This window comes from Leucopleurus acutus, assembly GCF_964270905.1.
Source record: "Leucopleurus acutus genome assembly, chromosome: 4".
Taxonomy (NCBI): Eukaryota; Metazoa; Chordata; class Mammalia; order Artiodactyla; family Delphinidae; genus Leucopleurus; species Leucopleurus acutus.
In genome coordinates, this window is record NC_139146.1 from 30,926,331 (window position 1) to 30,947,500 (window position 21,170).

General features: G+C 36.3%; 1 protein-coding gene across 3 annotated transcripts in view; it reads left to right on the top strand.

Moving 5' to 3' along the window:
• Positions 1 to 21,170, top strand: part of COL25A1 (collagen type XXV alpha 1 chain) — a gene marked incomplete at its 3' end in the record, with an annotated part of 463,727 nt that overhangs the window by 397,929 nt on the left and 44,628 nt on the right. Inside the window, exons 18-21 of one of the 3 annotated variants that reach the window (XM_082837698.1) lie at positions 1,839 to 1,883; positions 15,214 to 15,276; positions 19,583 to 19,651; positions 20,456 to 20,500. In XM_082837698.1, coding sequence (XP_082693824.1) covers positions 1,839 to 1,883; positions 15,214 to 15,276; positions 19,583 to 19,651; positions 20,456 to 20,500 — 222 coding nt within the window. The remainder of the gene's footprint in view (positions 1 to 1,838; positions 1,884 to 15,213; positions 15,277 to 19,582; positions 19,652 to 20,455; positions 20,501 to 21,170) is intronic. The other 2 variants (XM_082837697.1, XM_082837696.1) reach the window with 2 other exon arrangements.

Sequence of the window (21,170 nt, forward strand, 5' to 3'; positions counted from 1 at the left end):
TACTTTTGGATTTATAAAATAAATTATAAAATAATCCATAATGTTTTATACATCTTTCTCATTGTGAGAAACATGAATGTGTCTATGTATGCATGTGTATATAAATATCCTACTTTAAAGTAGTCATCAGATCCTTTTAATTTGACCCTTCCCCTTGAGGGAAGGGTCTAGTAAAAACTCCTTTGAGGAAACAGTGTTACAACCTATATGTTTCCACACATGTCTTAAATAGGATGTCTTGAGTTTTGGGGGCTTTTCTGAAACAATACAAAACTATCAATATGTCACCAATATGTTTACTTTTATTGGTTGTATATTCTACTGCAACTTACTGTGTTTTCAAGGGCCTTATACTTTTTTCTTAGTAAAAGAGAATCTTCACTGAAATATGGATAAGCTCTTTTTACTAGAGCTTCCTAAAGTTATTGATTAAAGGGAAATGGGGGGAGAAAAAGAAAATCAAATGTATAATGTTGTATCTGTGTAAAGTTTACTCTACTTGGACAAGTTTCTTTGAATGAAATATCAAATTCTTAATAATCATTCTTTCTTCTCTGGCTTAATCTCATCTTAGTCTTTTTGTTCACAATGCAAACTTTCACTCAGGTAGTTTCAGAAAGAATAGCTTTTCTTTTGCATTCCTGAAGCACCTTTGACTTAAACCATCAGGAAAATCATTTTCCTTTCTATGTCTAACCATACAGCTTAATATAAACAGTATCTGAAGTCATTTTGTGATAATACCAGAGCAAATTATAGCCCTCCATAATTTGAAAGTAATAATATTAAAGATGAAATGTCTGGTTGTTCTTAGCAGATTTTCCTTGGAATAAGGGCTGTTCAAGCATTTAGATGAAAGAAGTACCTTCTACCACTTTTATCTTTAGTTTGATGCTTCTGTCTCTTTTGGTATAGTTGTCATAACACTGACTCGCCATCATGAAATGATGTGACACTTTTACCTTCAAATGTTATTTTCCACAATATTTAGTCACCTCAGTCCAACACAGGATGGACTTTCATTTTCTCTAGCAATTCCTTTATGCTTCTTTAGTGGAATTCAGGAGATTTTCTAAGCAATATAACTTCTTGTCACTATACTTCGTGCTTAAAGTAATGTAAACAGTTATGTGAAAATGAGAAGATTAAGCTTGACTCCAGTGTGCTCACCCAAAATGTACCACTTAATCTCAAACCTGTATTCAGAAGCAGCTGCATGGTACCATTAGCCCTCCATTGCTAAGCAGGGTTACCCAGACTCAACAATTGTCTGATATACGGGCTGGAGTTAAGTATAATCTTAACCATGCATTTATCTTCTCATCATTCAGGAATGGAAAAGAAACCTTGTTATACTTTTAGGTGAATGAGACTTTTAATGTATATTGTTTTGATATGACCATCTGTTCATACAGCCAACTCTTGATTATCTGAGGTAAGAGAGCCCTGGAATAGGATGCATTATTTAAATGCACGTAATCCTCATTTCAGCAGATAGATTCAGCCTCCTCAACAAATCATTGACCAGGGAGTAATAAAACACAGGAATTCCTTCTCCTTTTATTTCTCTTTCTCACCTTCTGGTAGTGATGACAATCAGCAGTGAACTGGCAGCAACAGGGAAAATCCTGAAAAATCTGCAAAATGGTCAACAGTCCCTGAATCAAGAGTTGACTGAACTGTATAATCTCACCAAATATCTTGAAACTAGACAGTATATATATTAGACATATATATACATACAGCAAGAATTCAGCTGGGAGCATTTGCCGTGTTTTTCTCAGATACTGTGCCTGAGTGAATACTGTTCTATAATGCTGTGTGATTTTCCTATGTAGGGTGAACCAGGGCTTCCTGGGCTTCCTGGACTTCCGGGGATAAAGGTAAATACTGCACTGACAGTCTTGGCTTCATAGAAATGTAACTGTGAGAGTCATAAAAATGAAAAAAGCTAAAAATATAGTGCTGTTCTTTAAATACTCACCAGCCATTTCAACCAATTAAATTTTTTAATTAAAAATGAAGCACAGGTAACAGAAATAGACTTACAGGCATAGAAAACAAACTTAAGGTTACCAACGGGGAAAGGGGGAGAAAGGATAGATTAGGAGTTTGGGACTAACAGATACACACTACTACATATAAAATAGATAATCAACAAGGTTCTACTGTATAGCACAGAGAACTATACTCAAGATCCTGTAATAAGCTATAATGGAAAAGAATCTGAAAAAGAACATATATGTATACATGTATATATATAATATATACATAAATATATATATATATGAAACTGAATCACTCTGCTGTACACCTGAAACTAACACAACATTGTAAATCAACTATACTTCAATAAAAAAAAAATGAAGCATGGGTATTTCTAAAGTTCGCCATGGCTATCTGGACTGTATATTCCACTATATAACCTACTATGCCCCTTAAATAAATGTAAAAGTCATTTCATTTGAAGTCATAGGAATTCTTTAAAGTCTACAATGTCTCCCTTCACATTTAAATTTTACTCTTAAGATCCTATCAGATTTTGACCAGAATTAAAATCTTAACATCCCCTTAAATCTAATATCCAGGCAGCTGTTTTTGTGATTCACCCATTATAACAATCTTTCCAAAGTTTTTTTTTTTTAATTAATTAATTTATTTGTGGCTGTGTTGCATCTTCGTTGCTGTGTGCAGGCTTTCTCTAGTTGCGGAGAGCAGAGGCTATTCTTCGTTGCGGTGTGCAGGCTTCTCGCTGCCGTGGCTTCTCTTGTTGTGGAGCACAGGCTCTAGGCACGCAGGCTTCAGTAGTTGTGGCACATGGGCTCAGTAGTTGTGGCTTGCGGGCTCTAGAGCTTAGGCTCAGTAGTTGTGGTGCACGGGCGCAGTTGCTCTGCGGCATGTGGGATCTTCCCAGACTAGAGCTCGAACCTGTGTCCCCTGCATTGGCAGGTGGATTCCCAACCACTGCGCCACCAGGGAAGTCCTTCCAATGTGTTTTGTGCTTCTACTTCCTGTTAATAATTCTTACTGCAAAGTACAAATATAACTAAGCTTTATTGACCTACATACTATTCCCATAAAATTTGTATGTCTTTTGAAGTAACTGCTTAAAGCTTAGCTTGAAAACATTGTTTTACATGTTTTTAAATTGTCTAAAATATTAACAAACATTATTTTTAGTTGTTTAAAATTTTTTACATGACAACTGTCAAGGCTTAAAAGTTCTAGTGTCTTAGCTGTAGTGCTCCCTTAAAATCAGCTTCTTATTTTAAAGTTTTTTCTTTTAATTCTAGAACTGTTTGATAAAATAACATAATGCAAGTAAATTTTCCTTTACATTGTTCTCATCTTATAGAATTTTGAATTAATCTCTAGAGTACATTAGATGATTCTAAAATTAATATTCCTAGTTTCAGTAAGAGGGTTGTATATACTGCTTTATGAAGATTGTGTTTGAAATGTGTTACATGAATAATATGATTTTAGAATTAATATATTAAATTACTGAGTTCCCAGACATCATATGGTATCATATGTAACATTTTATGAGTATATTTGTTATAATTAACAGCCATGAAAGCTATGAATTCCAGGTTGGCACTCAGAAATTTTGGTTCTGCTTTTTGTTTGATGTTTCCAGATTAGTATCACAGATGTCCAGATATGTCCTTTTAATATATTTTTAGTCTTTGACTTCTTCACTGAAAAGTACACTCCATGACAACGGTTTACTAAAGAGTCAAAGTCATTTCCTTATCATTTGATATTTAGCAAAAATAACTTAATAAATTATATGTGATTTCATACTGCAGAGTTAATTTATGGCAGTTCCTTAATAATCCCACACATTAAAAAACAGCTTTTTACTGATATTTGGAAAATCACAGATTTTTAAAACAAATTTAAGAACACTAAATTCAGCACTAAGTTAAAGAAGCCGGTAACATTATAAGTAAGGGGGGAGGCATTTAAAAGGAGGGGCATTTTGGAAGGACTGGGGCAGGGTTTCCTGCAGCGCTTGCTTGTAGGTTAGCTGGGCTGTGCTGCCAGCACCAGATCCTGAGGCAGGAATCTCAGTGCTGTGTAGAAATCCAGTTGTCCCTTCTCCTGAGGGTGAGCTTTCTTGTTGAGAGAGAGTATATAAGGGGGAAGGTATTGGGGTTTTTCCCTCCAAAACAAACAAACAAAACGATTACAGTTACTACTATTTGTTCTCATTACCTTTCATTTATGTCCTCCACTGTGAAAAATACCCCAGCTCATTTCCCTAGTCCTCGGTGGACCAGTTTGAAGGTTTTGAACTTTTTCAAATTGGGAAAGATGTTGGTGATTTGCCACCTCCAGTAAACGTTTTTATTTCTAGGGTCATGGGATGTTGCCAGACAAATTTTGTCAAGATCTTATAGCTGATACTTTCCTTTGTTTTTCTAACCTGACTAGTGACTATGGTGAGAAAAAGCCATCAACTGACAAAAATCTTTCTATCATTAACTAGGGATACTTTTCTATGTAATTATCGAGTGTTGTTGGGTAACTATCCAGTATTCAGTTTAAATCACAGATTCTATTTTTGGATTAATAAGCTCTGTCTTCTCTCTCTCGTCCAGAATGTAAGTGATATGCTTGCCCTATAATGTCGTAGGTGCTCAGTGTAATTGAGTAATTTTGTAAAGGAGGCAATTTAAAAACACATCATAGTCATGAGTAGTTATTGGATATTTTTAAATGTACAGTTAAAAGTTTATCAATTTATGATAGAGCTTCATTAACTTGGGATATTCTTTACTCCTTTAATATACCTTGCTTCTGTTAGGTAGTTAACCACAGGACAGTTAACCTTGATTTCATAGTTTGAATGAGTAATAATATTTAAAAGATGAAACCACCATATATGGATTTAGAATGTGTGGTAGCAAGAGCATTAGTCATAACTTTCCTAGACCTGTGTGTGTGTTTATGCTTGGGAAATACTTCCTTGCTATCCATCTCCTTATCTGCTGGTACTACAGAGAGCGTGCACATGCCATCCGTTATTTCCAAGATGTTGAGGAAACCAGCCATGACATACCAGGGAAGCTTTGATTTGCCACCTGTTGCTCTCGGGGAACGGTTGGAAGCTTAATGAGCATCCACATGCCTTCCACACTGCTCTCAGGAAATGAGCAAAGTGCCTAAATACAGACAGCAGACTCATCTATCTATCACCTCAGGGTCCCACTCAGAGATAAGTACTAATACCTTCGGCATACATAAAAGTCACTAAGAAGAGGCATCACTTAATTTCAAACTACTCTTAAGCTTCCCGAACAAGCATTGGAAAGTGCTCTGACCATGTGGAAGACATTTGGAATTCCTATTTCATGCATCCATGGTTCATATAGTGTTAAGATGTTCAGCTGGGAAGATTAAATTATTGTACGTTGTACATTGCACAGTGTGCCATGCAAACATTGATCTTCTGGAATAAGGATTGAGCTCAGAAAAGTTTTTTGATTAACAAGCCTTTAAATATATGTTTCATGGGTAAAACTTTATTGTGACTAGCTTTTCCAATATCACATAAAAGGGTGAGATTCAAAGTTCCTAGTTTTAAACATGTTTTTCTTTCCATACATGTTGAAAATTGCTTACCCCTTTCATGGTTACATCACCCTAGTAATTAAGTCATGAAGAGCAGTGATCTGTAGGACCAGACCACCAGTGTGTAGATCCCGGTTCTACCCCTTACCAGTTTATGAAGCTATATCATGATACTGGGCAAGTTACATAATCTCTCTGTGCTGGGTTTCCTTATCAAATGGGAATTATTATTATACATAACTCAGAGGGTTGTTGTGAGGATTAAATGAATTAATATACATGCAGCTCCTAAAATATTGCCAAACATATAGTAAACGCTATATAAATTTTAGCTATTGTTATTTCTTTCTCTTGGAGCAGCTCAGAATGTTGGAAACATTGTTTATGCACCTGTTCTATAGAGTCTTTCCTCCTGTGAGTCATTTCAACCTAGAGATCATAAAGCCATTTACACCCTCCAGGTTCATAGATCTAAATTCTGAAAACTCCTTTGCGGTGATGGTTGAATGTTACCTTTAAGAGCAGTAAGATAACATATTTTCTCTTGAAACATGACATCACACTATTCCCCTTTTCCTATAACCCAATGTATTCCAGGGATAAAGGATGAGGAAACACAGTGTTCTGCGCATAAGACATGATACTGTCTTAGTTCTCCTTCCCGACACTCTTCACAGGAAAAGCAAAAGGGAAGCTTGACATGTAATAATGGAAATCTCTAGGCTCCATTCATCGTGTTGCCCAGCCCAAGACATTTTTTTACAAATATGAATTTTCAATGCTTGTTTTTCTCCTTTCAGCGTTGACTACCAGTGTATCTCATCATATTTAGAAAGTAAATTGGGAAAAATGTACCTGATACATTAAAACGAGTACAATAGGGAGACATAATACAGTAAAAATTACATCAAATCAGAAAAACAAATCATTTAGGTGGCAAAGAAATTTTTACGATATTTTCCCTCAAAGCTTGATATTTTTGTTCTGGCTTCCACATTAGTGACTATTGGAGATTCAGATCAAGAACTTGAGGATCAGGAGACAGTAACTAACTGTTTACACTTCGTTATATAAAATCATCCTTGACACTAGATCATATAAGCACTAACTTTTACAGGTGGCAGAAACATTATTTTGTCATTCTTAGGATTAAGTATAGTGCCCAGTCATCTATAGAAACTTATCTTCTAAATACACTGGAGATGAGATTTCTTCCTTAGAAACATCAAGTCACATTTTTAAAATGACAGAAGAAAGTTTTTGGAAGTGACATAGGATGTGAAATGAATTTGTAAAAGAAAAAAGAAAAAGAATACCGGTTAAAAGGATAGCAGTGTGTTATTGTTACTTATAATTACTTCCTGCTTGCACAAAGTGCATCTGAGCAGTTGAATAGTTTAAGAGTCCAATTAGGAAACTCATACAACCAGAAATCAGAGATTTTTTTAGCAGCCATAACGAAACCTTGACTAAATACACCAATTGTGCTTTCGTGATGTAATCCTGTTTAAAAAAAAAAAACCAGAAACTTATGTTTTCTGGATTTTAAATAAACTTGCTGTTGTAGTTCATTTTCATCATAGCCACCAAGATGTTTTAATTTATGCTCAAATGTGATCCTTCAGGGAAATAAGTGTTTGGGGGACAGACTCTACTTTCTCATCCTTTTTTTCCCCCTCAATAATTTTACAAATCAATCATTACCAAAACTGGCTGCCTGAAGGTTCTTATTACAACAAATGTTCTTGCTGTAATCCTCAAAAGTAGGTATCATGCTGACTTGAATTCTAATTAGCCCTTCAGCAAGAAGAATATTGTATGGTTAATGCATTCAGTGTCAAGATACATTAATCAAAATTATTGGTGATGCTTTTAGCACCCAGGCAAGTCAGCACATATTTTTCAAGCCCCGTTGTACTATTTTTTGGGCAATGAAAATTGGATCTGCTCGGGGTAATAAATATCATGGAAAGCATGACTTGATTTACACTGGTATATTAGAGGTTTTTTAGACAGGTTAAAAAAATAATATCTTTTACTCCTTTAATTGATAATGACTTATAAAACTAAAACAAATGGTATTAAATGAAAAACCAGAGATTTTTCTGTGGACAAGAGATAATCAGTTAGGACTTTCTGTTCACTATTCCATTTAACAGATGGTAGGTTCTGGAAGTTTATAGGGAAACACCTGGTGAGCCATTTCTGTATGAATGAAGCTGCCTCTTCATTCTTACCTTGACTAGTAATTCCATCTACATATTTGATGACTCTTCTCACCCATATGAAAGACATCCTTTATGTAGATTTGACAACAGAGTATTAAGTGAACTGTCCCAATGGCCATTTAAAAGATAAAGTAAGATAATCTAAAATACTTTCTTGCCATATATTAAATGTGAGTTTGAAGAAAAATCAGTCCAGATTTTATTATGGAATTCCAAGACTTAATGACTTAATGGTCATTGTTAGATTTCAGAAAGATCATGTTTTTAAAGAACTTCCTGGTTTTTCCTTGTGTTTTTATAATATAGAAGGCCAGGTTTTGTTGCCTTCTTTGTTGGTGAAGATAGTCATTGTTTGAGTTATTTGGAGGGTTTTTGTTTTGTTTTTTGGGGTTTTGGGCCAGAATACACAGAATTTAAACTATCTCAATAGGCTGTTTAAATTTTTTAAAAGTAATAGCAAATGAGTTGAGCAAAAGTGGCTTCAGTCAAAAATCTTACCTTTGCAGCATCTTCCTTTTATCCTTCCCACCTTCCCATAGCTAAATCTTCTTGTCGTTTACTTCATTTCTCTGTGTGCATATTGCCAATTTATGAAAGAAAACAGAGAAGGAGAGAGAGGGATAAACTCTAATACTGACACTCTAATCATCAAGGGAACTTTTTGTTTGGTGCAAAAAACAGGATCGTTTTTCAAATATAGCCCGTATTAGTTACTATGACTTATTTTAATTGAGCTTTATACTACAAGATCAAAGTTGTGGCTGCTGAAAGCGTTAACTATAGTTGGAAAGATCAGTGTGAGACCATTAGGCCTTCCTAACTTGGTCATGTATAAGTACATGTTTGATTTCAGCTATAGCTATTCTTTGTAGATTAGTTTCTGCATCTTTATGTGCCCTGGCTGTTTAAAGCTCTCATTCAAATTAGCAAAACCTGTGTCAGATTTTCAAATAGGTCTGTTTGCTGCTGTTTCTCCCAGCAGTTTATTACTAGACTACTAATTGTGCTTTATCCTGAATTAATAGCATTTATTCTTCCCAACGTGAATCCCAGTTTAGCTGCCAGAACCACAAACACTTCATTATTCATCTTTTCTACCAGCTCAACACAGGAAGATATGTTACTGTCTTGGAACTGAGACCTAGTTTTTTAACTCATGGGTGGTGAGCTAATTAATTGATGTTGAGAAGAAACAAAGGACATAACTCATGAAACAACTCAGGAAGAAATCAGATGTAATATTTAAGATAAGACCAGAAAGTTAAACCAAATTTTTATTTTCATTTTGAAATTTGAAGCTGCCTCAATGCCGTATTGCAGTAGCATGAACAGAGCTGCAATTTCTGTTTCTCTGACAACCATCTGATCACTGGTAGGCATGTGGTTTGGGTAGCAGAATTTGGTGCCAGCCATTACTTGTGTTTTAGTGATTAAAACGTTGGATTGTTTTAAAGGTTCTGATAAAGAGTGTTGTATATTTTTTATTTCCAGGCTTTGGTTAAATCACAGCTCTGTATTTATTTTAAGAGTTAGATATTTCATTGTTTATATTTTTCCATTTGTCATAAAGGTAGATCTAGTTGGACATTGCCAGGACCGGTGAAGACAAAACAACAACAAAAATAGCAGATTATCCTGGGTTTAACTGTTCTGGTCATGGTAGAGGAACAGAACATTTTAAGATGCTTGGCCCTCTACATTCTTCCTCTCCTCTTGTCTTGTCTCCCTGCTAGCTGGTTGCTTTCACACTTTTGCTTTCCTTCCACACAGGATCAACAACTCCAGTATGAATGGAATCCCAATTAACTTTGTAATCTTGTTCTCAATGATAAGAAAAGTAAAAACCTAAAATACTATCTCACTTGAGATAGTGAGTGAATAGGTAGAGAGGTGAAGGAAAATTTAGAATACATATATATATGAAATTATATATATATATATATGAGAAAAACAGATTAAAGTGGCTGTGAAGTAATTAGTGCTCTTAACTTATTCTTATGCTATTGATTGGTGCCTTGGTATTCATGGCAAACCAATGTTTAATGCCTGTGCCTTTCCTTCATTTATCTTAGCCATTTTTTGGTTGTCACTTTTTAAAAAAGCACTAACACTTCATACTGAAAAGATGAATATTGTTTCAGAAAAGGTCATATTTTAGTGTTTTCACTTTAATGGTAGAGCTATTTTACTTGCAGTTTACCTGTATAAATCCACGTTTCCCTAATTATGACAGCCAGCATCTGCCCTTTTCAAAGGATCCCTGCCTTACGTTCCCATGTTATTCCAACAGTGGCTCACTCAAATTATAATTGGGTTTTCTAATTTGGGTAATTGCCTTGTAAATAAGAAAAAGAAAAAAACTCTACATTTAATTGTTCCTTAATTAAAAGTCTTATAAGAGCTTAGTTCCATTATAGTTCCAATTTCCTCGTTTGCATCTCTCCCCCACCTTGTCTATTCAGAAAATACGTGTGAATAACGTTCAATTTAGCAATCTCCTATTTCCCATTGATTATATGAGACTAGATATGTAAAAACGGCTCTGAGAAGCATCATACAGTCCAATAAAAATAGTTACTTCTCCTGTGTATTGTCCTGAAAAATTAGGTAACCTCATTTTGGTGTGGTTTGATTTACTTCAAAAAATGATTTTGCAAAAATGTCTTGTGTTTGAATCATATTTCAGCTGCTTTCCCCTACCTTCCTTTGACTCGGTCTCTTTCCTCTCTCCTGGTTAACTAGAACTGTGACTAAAGTGGGTTAACCACTTGCTTATTCTTTTAATCACATTAAAGTATTTGTAGAATCATAGGTTGTCATAGGCTTTCTCCTAGACATTTTAGGAAATTCTAGGACCTTTAAACTCTACATCAATCCTTGCCAAAGAGGCAAGTTTTTTTTTAAGGGTTACATTTATTTAGGGAAATTTAATAGGTATGACCATTTTTTCTCCTTTCCCTTTCTTACAGGAAGAAACTCATTCTTAGTAAACCTGTCATTTCTCTACCTTACACACGTTTCGTTTTGCAATCCTCAATGCTCTGGCAGATGGATATCGTCTCATAAAACGATGATATAGTCACATGAGAAAATTTAGGGTTACTTCTTGAAAGGAGTTGAAGAGGTATTGAGTATAACCCCATACAGTTGTAAAGAATCAAGAAGTCACCATGTATATCACTAATTAGCTGCAGAGGTGTTATAATACTACTACCACTAATAAAATAATGATAGCTAGCATTTTTGAGGCTATAATATAAGAACAACAATAACATTTATTGCTTACTTACTTTGTTCTAGAGGTGGTGCTAAGTGCTTTGCTTGAATTATCCAATAAGTCTTGACTAAGTCACCCCTTAATGACACCAGAATCTTTCATTATTTGGCAACTCAGGATCACAGCCTGCAAAGCCAGGCTTTAACTCCATTCTGTACCTTTGTACCAACAGTTCTCAAAGATTTAGCCTCAAAACCCTTTTACACACTTAAAAATTAGGATTGAAGGAGTTTTTATTTATGTAGGTTATACCTATTGATATGTCTGTATTAGATATTAAAACGGAAATTTAAACAACCCATTATATGTTAATTAAATAACATTTTTATGAAACACAACTGAATTTTACAAAACAAACAATCAGCAGGAAGAATGACATTGTTGTCTTTTTTTTTTTTTTCCCCAAATATCTTCGATGTCTGGCTTAATAGAAGGCAGCTGGATTCTCATATCTGCTTCTGCATTCAATCTGTTGCAATTTGTTGTCTTGGTTAAAGCATATGAAGAAAAACCAGCCTCATACAGATATGTAATTGGACATGGGAAGATTATTTTAATAGCCTTTCCATGAAATTGTGTTATTCTTTTCTTTGATACTACCCCAAACTCTACAAGTAGTAGTTTCAACTTAAAGGTTAGGTGCAATGTGAAATCTGAAACCATATCAATGAATCAATCTTTCCTACTCTGTACACTAAAAATGGTAAGTGAAAAGGCACTCTGAGAACCTCTGGTATAAATCTAGGAAGGTAAGAAACAGTCCAACCAGCTCAAGACCATGAGTAGACATACTTATGCCTTATTTCAATAATTGTCTTTCAAGCCTGAGACAGAAAAGAGACCAATGATTATTTCCTCCCAATCCTGCCAAGATATAGACAGGATGGAGACAATGTCTCTAAAGTAATTGAGAGCTCTGGCATTAAATAAACATGGAGCTGTGATCCTAAAATTAAGTATGCTATTGTTCCCCTTGAATAAATTGAAATAAGAAACGAATCGAGATGGTAGATGCTTTCTTAGAGTGGCATGATAAAGTACCACTAATCATACTCAGAGCCTTTAAAATAAGCCAGTATTAATAATGCTAAAATTGTTGAGTGTCCAATGCATTGCTAATTTTATATCTTGAAATAAAAATTTTCACCCTGAACATTCTGTATAAAGGAAATTGCTATCCATTTAACTCAGGAGGACTTAAATACATTAATGCTTTTAAAAAGGAAGAAACAACACTTTGGTCACTTAGATCACAAAGCCTTATTTATTTATGTGTGACTTATGAAACTGCATGCTTCAACTTTTTATAAACTAAGCACTAAACTAAATAAGAAATACATTTTTGCAACATTTACTCTTTTTTCTTCTCTTGTATTAGTATGCTTTAATGGTGCTTCTATTTGCTTTGCTAACAGTGAAATCATTTTATTTCTACTTGAAGATTTGCAAGAGTCTTGTCTACCTGTAAACTTTCCACCTATTAACTTGCATTATATTTTCATTACAGTAAGTTGTTACTAATGATACACATGAACTTTAATACAGCTTTTTTCTTGAGGGTGGAGAGGGAATATTTATGTATTTATATAAATCATTTCATTGGGAGAAATGTCTTACTTGTAAGTAAGTATATTTCTTATGTTTTTTGTTTAAAATAACAAGTTAAATTTTTTTTATAAGAATAGAATGGTCATCATTGAGTTTTCTGAATATAGTTGATTGTCACTTTAGACAATTAAGAGATTGATCCAAAATTATTTGTTCAGATTTTCCTCTCCGTTATATGTAAAGATACAGAGACAGGTAGAACAGAGTTATAGAAATTTCACAAACAATAAACCTAAAACATTCATTCCCCTACACTTTTTATTTTCTTAAAGAAGTACCATGAGCATAAGAACTAGAGATAATCCATTTCAGTTATTTATCACTGTTCAGCAAATTTTGCGGTGCTGATATCCTTTTGTTCCCTGCCCGACACCAAGGTTTTATACAGCATATTTTAAAAAATCATTATTGCAGAAATATTTCATGACACTCTAACACTTCTTATCAAACATCCTCTCTGTATCTTGCTGCTCAGCTCCGAAAAACAAATGTTGAAATATAGCTACCTTAGAAAAAAATCAAATATGTCAAACAACATTAGCTACTGCTCCAGAAATAATCCAATGGGGGGAAACAAATGAACAAACAAATCCCAGAAAACATGGGAACAGAGGCATTATGTTTTTGTTTTGTTTTTCTTTGCTTTAAAACTTCGTTATAGATTTCAGGAAGTTAGACTTTTACATTTGAGCTCACGTTGTTAAGAAGAAAATAAAACTTTATATGTGAACACTGGTGTCGGGTGTTTTCTGATGCCAAATACCTGGTGTCTTTTCCAACACCAGTTCTCCAACTCTGATTCTCTGACACCAACTGCATGTCCTACAATTCAATCCTATTGTGACACTAACTACTCAAAGTTAGCATCAGATTCCATAGGTTTAAGGGTTCAGTCCCATAAGACTGCCCTCACTTCAGACCACAATTACAGGTACCACCCACCTCACCCTCTCCGCCTTACCTGGACTTATGTCTGACTTGGCTACAGATTCCAGGGTACTCACAGCCACCCTCTGCCACTCCCACTCAAGTTTGAGAATTTGCTACAGTGACTCACAGAACTCAGGAAAATACCATACTTACCATCACAGTTTGTTATGAAAGATTAAAATGAGCAGCCAAATGGAGAGGTACAAAGGGTGAAGTCAAAAGTGTCCTGAGGGCAGGAGCCCCTGTCCCCGTGGAGTTGGGGGTGCCACCCTACCAGCACATGGATGTGTTCATCAGCTCAGAAGCTCTCTAGTCCCCACTGCTTTGGAAGTTTTATGAAAGTTCCATTATGTAGGCGTGATTGATTAAAGCATTGGTCATTGGTGGTTAAACTCAATCTCCATCTCCCTCTCTGGAGGTGGTGAGAGGAGGGGAAAGGTTGAAAGTTCCAACCTTCTTATCACAGCCCCGACCCTGAAGCTGTCTAGGGGCCCACCATAGTCACCCCATTAGCATAAACTCAGATATGTTTGAAAGGGGCTCGTTAAGAGTAACAAAACATGCTCCTGTTACTCTTATTACTCAGGAAATTCCAAAGGTTTTAGGAACCAGGAACAAGACCAAATATATATTTTTTATTATACCGCAACTGGGTTTCCTCCAGGTGGTAGAGAAGAGATTTTGAGTCTGGGCAAGAAGAGATTTTTTGCTTTCCATCTGAACATTACCGAGTCTCTTCCCTAGCCACACCCACTGTATCAGTTATCAATTGCTGCCTACCATACAAGCCCCCCAAATGGGAGTGGCTTAAAACAACAATCCTCTCACACTTCTGGAGGAACAAGAATTTGAGCATGGCTCAGCTGGGTACCTCTGTCTCAATGTCTCCCATGAGGATGCAGTCAAGCTGTCAGCCAGGGCTGTGATCTCATCTGAAGACTCTACTGGGGTGGAGCATCTGCTCCCAAGTTCACACATACAGCTCTTGGCAGACCTTGGTCCTCACCATGCGGACCTCTCCATAGGGCTGCTCATGGCAGCTTGTTTTCCAGAAAGCAAGTTGATTCAAGTGAGAGAGAACAAGGAAGAGTCCCCGGGATGGAAGCCACTGTCTTTTTATAACTTAGTCTCAGAAGTGATATCCCATTACTTCTGCCATATTCTGTTCATTAGACATGAGTCAGTAAATCCAGTGCACACTCAAGCAGAGGGATTACGCAAAGGCATTGAATACCAGGAGGTGGGATCATTGAGGCCCATCTTAGACGCTACCTACCACATCCACCCTAACATAATGGATCTTGATTTGGTAAATGATAAGAAACACTGGACAACAGATGAGAAAGGAAATTGTAAAGACATTTGTCTTGTTTCTTTGTCACTTTTACTTTCTCAGGCTCCTCCAAAGCTTTGCTCAAAGTACTGTGGCTGATCGAAACCAGTTCTGATTAATTTTATAGTTAGTAGCTGGATCTCAGCAAGAAGACTATATATAATCAAAGGAGTAAAATCCCAGTAGAAGGAAATCAGTCTAACTTTACATATTTACTGTCAAATATGTAATAATCTCATATGCCCATTTTTTTAAAGGGAGAACCAGGTTTCATTGGTCCTCAAGGAGAACCAGGCTTACCAGGGTTACCAGGAACAAAGGTAAATGTAGTGTTTTTCCCTTCCTTCCTTTCTGAAATTTTTGATCATATATTTTTAGTCCATTATGTTCCTTAGGTGACCAGATATTTTTGCCTAATGGAGAACTAAAGCAGCTTAGCACCTATTCCTAACACTTCTAATGGGAATACCATGTTAAATAGAATAATAGGAAGTTAATTCCAGAAAGCCTTAGGCAAGACAACAGGATGGTGGAATACATTCATTGTTCCAGTTGTCCCCCAAATTGTACCTAAATTGATATGATGCTATTAGTCTCCTGGCCATATGGAAAAGTGAGGGAATTCTGAGGAGGAGAGGTAGAACTCATTAACTCCTGCCCCTCGTTACCCATTTTAAGACATACGCATAAATCAAACATTATTACTATTCCCCCATCACTCCCTAGATTGCAAAGGCAAGTACTGACGTCATATAGATTCCTAAGTGTCTCATCCCAAAAGGATCCATCCTGAATAACGTCTGCAGAAAGATTCTGTAATGAAAACCATCTCGTGATCTTCCACTTGGCAACCTGAGAGAGGGCCCTAAAAGCAAAATCTATATGCTGCCATATAAAAAACTAGGTTGCTGTGGATACAGTCAGAGCCATAGTTCCCTTTTTATCTACCCAGTAAGACATAAAAAGGTACAGCTCTGAGGATGGAACTTTATTCATGACAGACTCATGAATCAAAGAAGGAGCAAAATTAGATCAAGCTACTTTCTTTTATTTTTAAACCATAGCAGTTTTGCCTCAATGTGTATTGCATTCAGCAGAAATAAGCCAGGATGATTTCCAAGAGCTCGAGAAATATGTTCATGGTTTGTTCTGACAGAGGAGTCCTCATTCCGCTGGTCAAGGGAAAATAACTCTAATCCTAGTCAATGGAAACTATGTGTGGCCTAAAGGGAGACTAAAACTCTGTCGAATTTATGTAAAATTACTGCTTGCTCAGCAATTTCTTTTTCACATAATGAGCTGTCAAGCTTATTAACAAAATATGAGGAAAGCCTGTTTTAGCCTGAACAGATTTACACACGAAATGCACTTTCTGGAATAAAAAGAGCGAGAACAAAAGAATAATGAGCATTCTGTGTTCATGTCAGAACTCTCGTATTTATTCAGGCTTGCAGCCTCAGAACCAGGTAGAGAAAGAGGATTGCTTTGTGGATAAGCACAAAGAAACGGGAAACCTGGTCAGTGCTGGAGAGGACCGGGCGTGAACATGATCTCTAAATGTTTGTGGCATTTTGTTTGCTAAACAGGGGAAAATAGGAGAAACACAGACTGTGGAGTGTAGAGTTCAGCCCTAAATATATTTTCTTTTGTTCACTTATTTTAAACTCTCCACAGTCAAAAAAATCCAGATGTAGAGCCGTAAAATCAACATTAATTACTGTTCATGAAGAACCCAGCCTGATTTTACAGAACAGATACTTTTATAACAGATACTACTCTGAACTCCCAATAAAAGTAAAGACTGTACTGTAACTGTTTTGTATTTCCACAAGAGGGATGTGAATAAGAAATTCATTTAACAGTATTCTGAAGTTAATTTTCAGCTGAATTACCTATCTAACATGAAATTGGTATCATAATGGAAAAGTCATGATTATTTAAAAATCTCTTTCAGCCAAACACTAGTCTTTTACCGGTTGCGTAGGCAGTCTGGATTTGTACCAGTAAATTCAGATTTTAAAAATAAACTAAGTCCTCATATTTTATCCCCAACACAGTGAAGAGAGATCATAATGAAGAAATACGTATAATTGCATCTGAAAATCTGTTTTATGTACTGCTGTATTCTCAGCATCTGTATAGCGCCTGAGAGAAACCTCCATCAGTCTAAAGAAATAGGACTTTATTATGAATAATTTAGAATACTTTGTATAATATTGTTTAGTCATTAATTCAACACATTTTTTTCCAGACATTTTTCTAGTATTTGAGAATGGGGAATAAATGCAACAAAAACAGTCTCTACTCTACTGAAGCTTCCACTGTAATATGTGTAAGAAAGGGGTGGAAGAAAAGAAAAAAGTACACAAATATGTAATGTAATTCTAGAGAGAGACTAGTAAGCAACTGATTAGGGGCATGATGATAATAAGTGATTCTAGGTAAACATATATAGACTCCACTACTCTGGCAAATACTACAGAGAAATGATTTTCTAAAATTTTTGTTTTTCTCTAAAATAAGATTATAGTTACCATTTTAGAATTCTTCTGTAAAATATTAAGAGCAACACCAAACATGGTATATACATATTTAAATAAAAATTCCATATACCAGCAAAAGTGCTTCAGTCTCTAATCCCTGGAAAATCCCTTCTGGAGCACCTTTTCCATCTCCTGCATCCAATCAAGTCCCTTGTCTTTCTCTCAACCTCTCCATTGTCCCACCCCCTTTTGGTTCATGCTGAGAAACCTACTGAGTCTTCTTCATCCTGGCCCTAATCTATCCCACCTCCCCTGCAAAACCACAAAGGTTTCCCACAGTGGGCATGATACAGACAAAGATCTTGGAATTTAAATCCCGACATCACCCATAACAGATCGAAATCCTACTTTCTTTTCCTTTCCAAGACGAATCAGTCCTTCAGTGAGAAGGGTGCCTCCCTCATCCATAAACATACCATCACCAGAAATCAAAACTTGTTTGATTATTGAAATTCTACCCATCGTGCAGGAAGCTGAACGCTCTCAAGTCTGTGTTCAGGGAGTGTAAAACAGCACCGTCTTCCTGAAGGGCGATTAGCTAGCTTTTAAAATGTTTGTACTTTTTGACACAGCCATTTGTCTAGTAGGAATTTATCCTAAGAATATGACCAGAGATGTGCAAAAGATTTACATATAAAAACATGTATGCAAAAATTGAAGACTGACTACAGTCAGTTCTGTATTGCAGCTCTCCCACGTTAAAGGCTTTGGGCAAGTTATTTAACCTCTGAGCTTCAGTTTCCTCACCTTTCTCATTTGTCCTGGGGATTAGATAGGATAATGCATGTAAAGTGTTTTGTGCAGTTCCTGCACTCATCAATAGCACAGTTATAAACTGTGATAATTATAATATACACCCTACCCCATCCTTCAGGACATGACCCAAGTCTCACCAAAAGGAAGTCAATCTGGACCACTGAAAACCCTGTGAAGTTTCTTCTTCTCTCACATATGGCCTTACATTACTCCTCATTACTTTACTTACATTACTCCTTACATTACTCCTTACATTACTCCTTACATTACTCCTCATTACTTACATTACTCCTTACATTACTTAACTCTTAACTATTTTGTTCATGTGGATCTTTTCTAACTAGAGCACTAGCTCCCTGTGGGCAGTGACCATGCTCATCCTTCCCAGAGCTATAAATCTAGTAGAAGCTGTAACACCTATGGATCTTGTACAATGCCAAGCACTTTCCGTTTCTAGGTTATAAAACCAGTACTCTAATTTTCTCCATTTTACAGAGGAAAATGAGGCTTTCAGAACTTAACTAACTTTCCCCAAAACACAAAACTGGTAAGTATTCCAGAGCCAGGAGTAAAGCCCAGAAAATCAAATTACAAAACTTGGCACTTAGCCATGTTGCCCTGCTTCGGAAGATCTTAAAAAGTTGCTGCAGACTGAAAACTATGTCCATGCCTGTTGTGAGGTATTAATGATGGCCCTTATCAATTCCCTTTAAAGGTCTTTCTGGGACTTCCCTAGCAGTCCAGTGGTTAAGACTCCGAGCTTCCAATGCAGGGAGCACTGATTCGATCCCTGGTCGGGGAACTATGATCCCACATAGGGCGCGGCCAAAAAAAGAAAAAAAGTCTTTCCATTTACCAACATAGGCATCTGACAGGCATTTACCAAACCATTTCCTTGTCTATAAAACGGGAATGAAAATGCAAACGTTGAATAATTTTTTTTTTTTTTTTTTGCGTTATGCGGGCCTCTCACTGCTGTGGCCTCTCCCGTTGCGGAGCACAGGCTCCGGAGGTGCAGGCCCAGCGGCCATGGCTCACGGGCCTAGCTGCTCCGTGGCATGTGGGATCTTCCTGGACCGGGGCACGAACCCGTGTGCCCTGCATCGGCAGGCGGACTCTCAACCACTGCGCCACCAGGGAAGCCCTGAATAATTATTTTGATTATTAAATGAGATAATCCATGTTGAGGTTAATACAATGCCGAGTACGTGGTAAATAAATAGTAACTTTCTGCTTTCTTTGATTTTATTCAACTCACTCATTAACCTACAGGGACTAGCTGGGGGTGATAGGGGGCGCCATTTACCTATTTTGCGATTTGTGACAGGGCGACCGTGGGGAGGCAGGGCATCCTGGAAGAGGGGATCGAGGGGAGCCTGGAGCCCCTGGACCAAAGGTCAGTTATTCTCACACTGGAAAACAACATTCTCTGGTTTGGAAATGTGTGCCACTTACTTAAGAACATGCAACTAAAATAAAATTATTCAAGGGGTATTAAAACAGCCAAAATCACAAATAATTCATTGAAATTCACACCAATTCGTTATTTTCTAAAAAGGGTTTTACAATTCAACTTTTCCAGTTTACTCTGTTCTGTTCAGCCAACAAATTAATAACACATCCAAATATAAATCGGGAGGTACTGTCACACTAACACCTTACCACTCGATGTATATTAAAACCTACTGAGGAAAATGTGGAACCGTGTTGTGTTAGTTTCTATGGTAATTTGATGGTGTGTAACACCTTGAAAGTATGAGAGCTAAGGATTTATTTGACTGTTCAATCTATTCCTCTAAACTTCCTGCAAACTAGTATGGTAACACTTTATTTTAATAACCCATCCTAGAGACACAGGAAATGATTTACTCTTTGATGAAAAGGAAATTTATGCAAACACTGTTGAGACTAATGAGAATTAGTCACAGAACTCTTCCCATCCGCTGATGGGTGGGCAGTCTTCAGAATTATAATGGCATGAAGGTTGGTGGAGAGACCAGGGCGTGAACTAATGATACGGTGATAATACCTATGTTCAGTGTTTAACAGCCTACATTATATGGAGTCGTATATTGAGGCAGTTAAAATAAAGTGTTTCCATTTTTCTGTATTATCCTAAGTCACTGCTAATTTCTTTTTTTTCTGTTCTTGTCTCCCTCTGTCATGTTCTCTTTTTCATCTTCATATTCTTCTATAATAGGGGAAACAAGGTGAATCAGGAACTAGAGGCCCAAAGGGGTCAAAGGTCAGTAACTGGGTAACCATTTTAATGTAACATGAGGCCGTCATGTAACATGTGTCTCTTCCACAGAGAATCATGTTTTAGATGAAACTCTTTCACACACTGGGGTTGCGGTAATTTCATCCCTATGATGATATCTCAGAACAGTTGGTTTCTTTCATCTTGTTTGTTTTTGTGTTCTGTGCTTCAGACCATTCTTTATGAGAAATTGTATTTCCTGTTTCATATGTATAGCTTATTTGGAAAAAATTAAGTACTTTACTTAAATTATATACAATATAATCTTATTTTTTATTTCCTGGCTATCTTTGTGATAAATGTTCAGATTATACTTTGCTTTCAAGTCAGGTGACTCCCTTCATTCCATTAAAATTTCACCACTAATTGAAATTCTCTCCTTTATCATGCTCTTTATATAGTACCTGCAATAATCTATATACTACTAGCAGAATCATGTTATTAATCATGTTATTAATCATGCTAATAATGTGGAAAATGGGGAAAACAGCAGAAATTAATAATTCCCCATTCATAGCAAAATTTTATTATTATGGTCAATGTTATTAGCATAATGTGGATAGAAAAATTATAATCCCTTTTCCTGCTCATCTTCGTTGGTCCTTATCCAGTTTATAAGAAAGACATATAGAAATGCTTTGAATTCTAATTAGGA